At 43.9% G+C, this 10,000-nt stretch overlaps 1 protein-coding gene across 1 annotated transcript in view; it reads right to left on the reverse strand.

Moving 5' to 3' along the window:
• Window positions 1–9,258, reverse strand: part of nr6a1b (nuclear receptor subfamily 6, group A, member 1b) — a 36,613-nt gene extending 27,355 nt beyond the window's left edge. Inside the window, exon 1 of the mRNA XM_063211108.1 lies at window positions 9,186–9,258. Coding sequence (XP_063067178.1) covers window positions 9,186–9,258 — 73 coding nt within the window. The remainder of the gene's footprint in view (window positions 1–9,185) is intronic.
• Between the last annotated feature and the right edge of the window lie 742 nt (window positions 9,259–10,000).

The following is a 10,000-nucleotide window of genomic DNA, read 5'->3' on the forward strand; positions in this document are numbered from 1 at the left end:
TTTGATAGCTTTCTATTAAATAAAATTGAATTAAGATTATTTTCTGAAATGGCACTTAGGGGGTTTTGCATCTGAACTCTTCAATTGGAAATTCTCACAGTGCATTTGTTTTACCCCCAGAGATGAGGAGCCTCCTTTATTATAGAAAAACAAGTCATAATGCCTAGATGGATTCACTTTTAACTATATAGAATAAACCCAAATATTTATCATTCAGAGGGGCTTTCTACTAGGCATCATCTACCCTAACATTTTTTGCACAATAAAACTGGAACAATTTCATACACACATTATTGTATGTTAAAATAGACATAGGAGTGTTGAAATATAGGAGTGTTGTTCAATTAATCGTTTGGGAGATCGTTTACCCTTGGTGTCACAACATACTGTAGCCTATCAGAGATGTAAGTACAGCTGAAGCGAGCTGAAGAGAAACTTTCTACTAAGCATCTTATACCTACTAATATATTTGGCACAATGAAACTGGAACTATTTTTATGGATACAGGTTTCATCTGTGTTAAAATAGATATACTGTAGTGTAGTAGCTGAACACATCACTTGGAAAACGGTCTCCCCTTTGTGTGCTGCAACATACAGGACACCCAGAGATCTCTAATGCAGCTAGTGAAGAGAACTGCAAATACTTTCTACTAGGCACCCTATACCCCTATAATATATTTTTTAAGTACTTTTTGGGCTTTTCAAATCTTTATTAGTTTTTCCGCCGATATAGGACAGTGGTGGATAGACAAGAAGCGAGTTGGGAGAGAGAGACGGGGGAGGGCCGGCAAAGTACCCGGGCCGGAATCGAGTAGGGCCAGGCAAAGGACCGGCAAAGGGCCAGCAAAGGACCCGGGCCAGGTAGTAGACGAGTGCCCTACCGTTAGTGCCACGGTAGGGCCACACCAATAATATCTTTTGGCATAATAGAATTGGAACCATTTTTATAATGCATAAAAGCCCAAAATCATATCGCAAAAAAATAGCTTTAGGAGTTAGGTAGTGTGTAGTTCATCGATTCATTGTCTCCAGTGTGTGCTGCAAAAGGCTCAAAGACGTTTTTGTACTAGCACATGTCAGCGTGGTGCAACCACAGCTAAAACCACCATTATAGGGATTAAATTAATATTCTTTGCTAAAGTGGACTTTCTAATTCATATTCATTGTAGTACAGAAATGATCAATCACTAATTAACCCGTTAAGACACGGCATTATCAATTAGCTGTTACTATAATGGCAATGACAAAGTCGTAGTGCATTACTAAAGGCCCTGTCTTATGTCACAGTATAGTACTATGGTAGTTGACTTTTCAATGACTATTACCGCACGTATACACCGGTCGCGACATGAGCGAGGCGAGCATAGGAAGTAATTGACTTTATATTGAGTCGGCGACAAAAGCGATTCGGGCGACTTGAGGCGACAAGCGCGACAGTTTGTAGTTGAACTCCTGGGAATATTATGTAAATTAGCTATGACGCGGTTCGGCAACAGCCGCCACAGCCAATGGAAATGTTGGAATGCTTGCATTCAGCTTTTAACGGACATACATACTGTAGTCGCTTCAATCGTTCATAACGCTCTTGCTGCACAGAAGCAATTCTCTTTCGCCTGAATCTCGTCGTGGCCGGTGTATTTGCCCGGTTACAGCGTGCCGCTGGCGGTACTGAGCGCATTAAGGGGTTAGGTCATGGGCATTAGCTGCTGTTGTACCACCTGATCATGTGAGCCCAAAATACAGTACAGCAGGGGTGTCATACTCAAATTGACGGAGGGCCAAAATAAAAAATCTGAAACGAAGTCGCGGGCCAAGCTCAACATCTATTTTCAAAAATGTACTAAAATTGTGCATACATGCAATTCATAATCATAGTTAAATTTCACACACACTCCTTCCCGTAATATATGGTAGTTCAAATGTGTCCGCACATCCTGTGACACACCAAATTTCATGTTCAAGACATGTAATACACATTTGAAATGATCTCGCGGGCCGAATAAAATGTCTCTACGGGCCAAATTTGGCCCCCGGGCCTGAGTTTGACATCCCTGCAGTACAGGATACCCAGAGATCTCTGTGCATGAACAATTTTATAGATAGTAATTGCCTGTTAGAATAGATAGGAACGTGGTATGGTAATAATTCAACACATCATTTGGAAGATAGTTTCCTCTCAGTGCTGCAACATACAGTACACCCACAGACACCTCCATGTCGTTAGCAACTGTCAGTTAAAATAGATGTAGTAGTGCAGTATTATTAGTAATATTTCGATGCATCATTTGGGAATCTGTCTCCCCTTGCTGTTGCTATATACAGTGCACTCAGAGATGTCCAGTGCAGCTGAGGAAGAGAGCCGCAGAGCGCAATGATGCAAATAAGTGAATGAGCGCTTTACTTTACTACAGGATGAAGCATACTGCTGTAGCATGCTGCATACCAATGACTGCAGGCTTCAAAGGAACTATATTTAGAGCAAATGTATGACAATTCCTCCGCTGCTGATCGTGTGTGTGTGTGTGTGTGAGAGTGTGTGTGTGTATGTGTGTGTGTGTGTGTGTGTGTGTGTGTGTGTGTGTGTGTGTGCACGCGTTCACATACACACTTTCTTCTCCCATCTTAATCACACACACACACACACACACACACACACACACACACACACGCACGCGCACACGCACACGCACACGCACACGCACACGCACACGCGCACACGCACACGCGTGCACAGACGCACACACAGACGCACACTGGTCCACATTCTTCGTGGAGATGAAGCAGCTCAGAAGTGTTGGAAATAGGAGTAGTGTGAATTCTTAAATGACATAATACCCCCCACCCAACCCCTCTCTCCAACCTCCTTTCGTCTAAATCCGGCAGGCAGGCAGGAAGGCAGGCAGGAGTGGAGGTATTAAGCCAGGGCTTCTTGCGCCTCTTTTCTCAGAGAGAATTAGAGAAATCCCATCCCATCCTCATCCCCATTCCCCATCCCCTATTCTCATCCACCCCCACGCCGAGCATCATCATCATCACTATCATAGCCATTATCAGCACCGCTAACACCCCCACCACTACCGTCACCATCTCTGACGTCATCGAGTCTCTCACCCACCCTTGCAACTTTTTGACCCTCTTTCTGCACTCTTGTGGCGTAAGGGGTGGGGGGATTGAGCAGACGAGAGATGAGAAGAGAGAAAGCAATGTGAGAAGAGGGGGAGAGGGGAGAGAAGGGGAGGGGGGGTGAAGAAAGAGAACAAGAGATAGCGAGAGCAAACGATGCGACAAGGAAAGAGGACAGAGAGCATAGACATGTGTCTATAAAAGAGAGGGGCACATGAGTGCAAAGTAGAGACAGGACAGGGGGAAAGGGGGTTGGCGGTAGCTAACCTCTCTGGTGATTCAGACAGCACTGCATGTTCCCGGTGCTCAGGCTTGCAGGTCAGTGAGCAGCTCAATGGGCCAGAGCATGCACACACGTCTCTGCGGACCGGGCTGATCTGGACTCAGCTCACCCTACCATGCGTGCGCATGTGTGTGCGTGCGGGACTGTGTGTGTGTGTGTGTGCCTGCATGCGTGTGTGTGTGTGTGTGTGTGTGTGTGTGTCTGTGCATGTATGTGTGTGTGTCTGTGCATGTACGTGTGTGTGTGTGTGTGTGTGTGTGCGTGTGGGTGTGTGTGTGTGTGTGTGTGTGTGTGTGTGTGTGTGTGTGTGTGTGTGTGTGTGTGTGTGTGTGTGTGTGTGTGTGTGTGCGCACGATCGTGCTCGATCCAACAACCATCTGACCTCCCTCTTCGCATAAAGTAGTTTGGTGCCTAGGGTAATTAGGTAGGGTCAGAGTTAGCCAAGCGGTTACAGAGGGCCAACAGTGTGCAACTGTCCTGCTTATACATTTGCTTATGTCTTTGGGTCCATACGTCTCGTCTGTTATGTGCATTGTTGTGTGTATGCAATGCACACTCTGCCATTGCCTATAATGAATTTCCTTCCTGAGGATGCAATAAAGGTTCATCTCGTGTTATCTTACAATATCATCTACAGCACATTTTACCGTAGATGTTTTTTTTTACCACAATGTCTTTATTTCTATGGCATTGGTTGTATCCTGTGCATCCTTAGTGCAATGCTGTTCTTGTGACCTGGAACACACATTGAACGGCATAGACCACTATATGTCCATATCTGTCATCTTACATCATCACAACATTGCTTATCAGCAAATGCAAGTTGAGGTCCTCACCTCAAGTTAAGCATTGACAGATTTGTTTCTCCCCATGAGTTACGCAAATACAATTCGCTTGCCCCACACATGCCTTTATGCTTATGTGGCATTGCATCACTCCTTTGATGTCGTGACATTTCAGCCCAGTCTCACCATCACAATTTCAAGGATGAACGCACTAGGGCTGTAACGATATTGTATCGAACAGAGAAATCGTGATAGACAGAATCACAATACTGTATCGCGATACAAGGAGGCAATATCGTGATACGCCCTTTTAACGTTTTGATACCCATCAGCCCAGAAAACAACCACGCGATATGAAGTGATAGTGCTTCCAAGCATAATCATTAGCATATAGAAACTTTTAAAAAGTATTAATAGCCTCTTGTAACCTATTCTACCTATAAACTATCGTAGTTTTTATTCATAAAGTTTTTAATGTTGGCAAATGTGAAATCGTGGGGTGTATCTAACCATAGGTCATGAATCGTGATACAAAGCGAATCGTGAGTTGAGTGTATCGTTACAGCCCTAGTACGTAGCATCAATTCCACGTCACTGGGGCAGTTGAGGTTTAACTCCCAACATGGCTGAAAATCTATGATCACGCTGACCAGTCACTTTTAAAGATTACGTACACACACTGCTGGAGAGAGCTTTTAATTTATTTAACAAGCCTTGATCTATGGTACAGTCCTCTGTCAAAAAATAACCCCTAAAGGTTTTAAAAGCCCACTTGAGGTGGATTGGCAGGAGGAAATAATGGTGCTGAAAATGTGGGGCAGGCCGTGTGCCAAGGTTATCCACACACTTCACCATTGTGCCAAATTCGCCCGCCCCAATCACTCCATTGCATTTGCCATGGAACAAAAATGGAAGGGTGAAACCTCCAACAAAGAGTGAGTGAACAAGGGAGGGGAGGGAGAGAGCAGAGAGGTAATGTGTTCTCACCAAAAGAAAGAAAGAGAAAAAAGGTGATTAATTGTGCTTCCCATATAAAAGAAACCTCCAAATACACGAAATATGACCAGTGTGGGAGAGCAATAGGTGAGCTGGTGGAGGTAAAAAAGCCCTTCTAGAAACATCCAGGAGAGAGAATGCTGGGGGAGAAAAAAATACAGAAGGTTTTCACATGCAAATGGCCTCACAACTGGAGCTCTGGATTTATAATTCTGCGAGAGAGAGAGAGAGAGAGAGAGAGAGAGAGAGAGAGAGAGAGAGAGAGAGAGAGAGAAAGAGAGAGAGAGAGAGAGAGAGAGAGAGAGAGAGAGAGGGAGAGAGAGAGAGAGAGAGAGAGACGTGGTGGTGGTGGTGGTGGTGATGACTCCTCAAATACACACACCATGGATTTTCAGGTTTTACCGATTCCTTTCAAGGAGATTAGCATGTTTGTGTCTAACAAATGACAGGGGGGAGGAGGGAGGTGGCAACAATGACTGAAATTTCACAAACACACACCAAACTATCTACTGTGAGCCTACCAGGACATCACACTCTTAAATAAGACATTAGTGTCAAATGCTCTAACTGACTGCTAGTCTCACAAAGCAAGTGTAAGGTCACAACCCCCTTCGGGAAAGCGAAAAATGGCACACACAAACAAACAAAAAAACGGAACGGAAAATTAATAAGTTCATTAAACAACTACACTTTCTGCAAAACATTATGTGATTTCATTTTGAAACACTTCAATACGTCTACCATACATAAATGAAGAGTCCAACAATCCAAATTAGAAGAAAACCCAAGACTAGGGTGCATCAAACGCCCTTTGCACTATCATAACTTCCTTGCAAATGTTGACCAAATCTGATCTATGTGAAAGGGTGGCACATTGGGCTTGACTTTTAAATGGCCATGAATTGGCATTTTTTGCTATCAGGGCAAACCATGTTTTGAATGAAACGAATAGAAAATTCATTTGAAAGAATACTCGCACACTCTTGATCAAATTTGCTTAGATTCTACAACGATATTCTATTATTTACAAAGGAGCTACACTGCAAAAGCAGAGTGGGATTTTCAAAAGTTGGGGCATTTGATGCACGAGATATTCCCTGTGCTGGAGTAGTTCACACGGACACACAAGCTTTTCATATGTGTAAAAGGCTTCAATGTGTTTTATTGGGGAAAGGACCAGAAAGAGGGGAATGTCCCCCGAAAAAGTTGTCCACAGAAGAGCTCACATCTCCAACAGCCAATGGGTAACTAGTACTTCCTTTCTCGTCGTCCCCTGTGTGTGTGTGTGTGTGTGTGTGTGTGTGTGTGTGTGTGTGTGTGTGTGTGTGTGTGTGTGTGTGTGTGTGTGTGTGTGCGTGCGTGCGTGCGTGCGTGCGTGCGTGCGTGCGTGCGTGCGTGCGTGCGTGCGTGCGTGCGTGTGTGTTGCAAACACACATGGCAGGATTGCAGTGGCTAGAACAATAGGGATCTGCCATGGTCTATGCTTGCAGTTCCACCATTCTGATGACATGAATGACTCCATTGACTTTGTTTTGCCGTTTTGTTTAGTAAATCCTGCCGGTCTCCCCCCCTTACATCCCAGAAAAAAGCCCCATCATGCCCCCAGGATGCCCTCTTTTACAGCCCGCATTGAGCCTGACCTGTCCTCAACCCTGACGGATCTGATGGCACGCGAGAGGTTCAACTTTTACACAACTGATTTTGAACATTTTCCTCCCATTTTAGATGTTATAATCATGTCAACAACTGCCGTACATCAGTTACAGTTCATAAATAAATATATAGCATAAATAAATAATTAGCAACATGAATAAAATGTACCTTGACCTGATCCGACTACCTATGGTAAGATAGCCATGAGTTTGTACTGAATTCAGGAAAATTGCACAAAAAAAAACCTATTTCATAATCTGATTAAGGTATCTGACACAGCATTTCTCAAGACCTTTCTTTGGCTGACCTTTCCTTTAACTCACAATTTAACAAATGGACACTGAGACCTCAGCTTATCTCATTCCATTTAACCCCTTAAGACGCGGCTTTATAAATTTGTTGTTACCAGTATGGTAATGACCAAGTCGTGGTGCATTGCTAAAGGGCCTATGTTGTGTCATAGTATTGTAGTGCTATGGTAGTTACATTTCAATGTCTATTACAGCGCACCACTGGAGGTACGGCGCGCATTAAGGGGCTACGCAGTAGTAGCAGTGATTCACAAACACTAAACACAAATGACTCTAAACTTCTGCTTCCCCCATCTCCCCCCTCTGCTACATAACACCACTCAGCAGCAGCCATCTTGGCTTTGATGTGGCACTGGTCGGGGCACTGCAGTGCATAGCCCTCGCAATCCTGCCAAAGACGACGACGACGACAAAAAAAAAGAAAAACAAACAACCACCTGTGACGTCAGAAACGTCCGCACGAGAACATATCATTACTCTGCATTCTGTGCGTGGTTTTGGGGCTTGGGCAGGAGCTGGCTATGTGATATTGTGTTGTAGTGAGAGGGAGGGAGATAGAGGAAGAGAGAGAGAGAGAGGTAAAGAGAGAGAGAGAGAGAGAGGGAGAGAAGGGGTCATGGTAAGGTCTTGTGACAGCTGTGTTAAATCACTGAGCTGCGGTGGAGTGTGTGCGTGTGTGTGTGTGTGTGTGTGTGTGTGTATGTGAGCGAGAGAGAAGGAGCCACAATGCCCTGACCAGCACTCAACCTCATCTTGAACTCCAGAGGCGTTTTACGACACCCCCCACCTACCCAGCCCATGCCCGGAGCCCCCTCCCCCCGGGCCCATTAAAAAGGGCCACATTGTTTTCCGCCGGGGTCAGCCCGGGTGCCATACCAAACTTTAAAGCAATCAGGAAATGCAACCGAGGCATTTTAAAAGGCGGCTCAATGAGGAGAGAGAGACAGAGAGAGAGAGAGGGCTTTCCGTGAACGTGGTGGTGGGGTAGCGGTCGGTCGGGTGGACGGACGAGCTGCTGCTGACCTGCGTGTGTGTGGATTGGCTATTAAGGGGGGTCTAGAATCGCCAATAGTACATGACCGCTCTGGTGGAATCAATAAATCAAAGTTTATCTGGTTTGCCCACTGACCAATCACATTTTTATACGGAGGGTCGCCGGGAAGAGAAAGAGAGCGGGCCAGCTCAATATTTTGCATTTGACAAATTGTACGTGGACAAAATCAAATAAATGAATAATAACAAAGTTATCATGCCATTGTAACAGAGACAATTATGCAGATTTTTTTTCCCAGAGCTGACATTATGTCATGTGAAATCACATTCTTTTCCCGGGGCTCTGACTATAAGCCAGTGTTTCTTCACCCAGGTGACAACCATTGCCATTTCTCCCTCCTCAGAGGCAATTTAAATGCCACAAATAGAGGGTCAATGGTTCAAAGCAGAGAGCTTCACTCAAACGCTCAAACTAAGGCCTTTTCTTTACCACGGGGCAAATCCTGCTCAGCCTTTCTAGATTCATCACATGCAAGCACACTGTGGTCATACAGTGGCACAGTAAAACAAAAACAAAAAACACAGTTGACAAAGTCCACAAATCCACTCACAAAGAGAGTCGATTTAACATCATCTAGAGTGTATTTGGTCCCAGAGTTCTCTCTAGGAGTGGTGACATTTTATAATAATGGATGCATAAAAAGCATTATGAAGACTTGAATAATGAAATAATGATCAACAAAACATTAGGACATTTTTAATTATCTACTAACTTTTATTAATGCTTTAGAAAATGTCTACAAATAACATGTTCAAGATTTTGCAAAACTTTTAACAGTATTTTCTATTCATTTAACAACAATAATGTTAATGTTCGATAAATACAAATATTAACATGACATTTCCCAGTCATTTACAAACATTTGTCAATGTTTTGTTCATCATTAGTTCATTATTTACTAAGTATTTATAATGCTGTTTATGCATCCATTATTATAGTGTTACCCTAATATTTTTACTGTGTGGAGATGTTGCGTACAGCCACACTTCCTCTTCTGGTCGAGGTGCTTCTCCATAGACTGTGGTAGCAATCGCCCGCTCCTGAAAGTCATCGGCAAGGCTGTAACCCCGATCCGCACACTGCTTTATCTCTGGACGTGTAAAGCTGGAAGCGAGCAGGCCCCAGAGTTTAAGTTTCTTTATTCTCTAATCCCCGGGCTGATGATCTCATAGCACCCTCTCGCTCAGAAAACGCCATGAGAAGGCACCTCGTGCCCCGTCCTGATCTCCTCTAGCTAGCTCGCTAGCGCTGTATTGGATTATAGGGTTCAGTGCATCGACCAGCCTCATGCTTTAAGTATGCCATATCTTATTAAGACATTAGCGGCCGTGTCATTAGCTTAGCTGATTATGCCGATGCCTATGACTCCAAATGTGTTAGCTCTGTGCAAGCCCTATGAAGAAGTAGCAGGGCTGATCGGAGATAAACACAACGCAACATAAAACAGGATGTATATATTTAAGAGTTTAGCAGATGATGCTATGGTCATAAAGCAATAAATACATAGAGTACATCATTGACTAATATACGGAATGTTAAAAAAGAGAATACAATAACAATAAAAGAGTACAATATTGGCAGTCAGAGCACACACTGTACACTGAGCTATTTTGTTTTTATTCTTTCCCTTGAGTTCTTGAATTTGGATACTGCTTGTTGGTCCTTGAGAAGACTCAAACAGTGCATTAACAGACTGAAGTTGTCTTTGTGCTTGCATGAACTGAAGGGAACATGCCAATTAAACACTGATCTTCCCCATGCTCATCTCTATATTCTTCTGAATAGAGCTTTTC

Source organism: Engraulis encrasicolus, chromosome 11 (assembly GCF_034702125.1).
Source record: "Engraulis encrasicolus isolate BLACKSEA-1 chromosome 11, IST_EnEncr_1.0, whole genome shotgun sequence".
NCBI classification, from domain to species: Eukaryota; Metazoa; Chordata; class Actinopteri; order Clupeiformes; family Engraulidae; genus Engraulis; species Engraulis encrasicolus.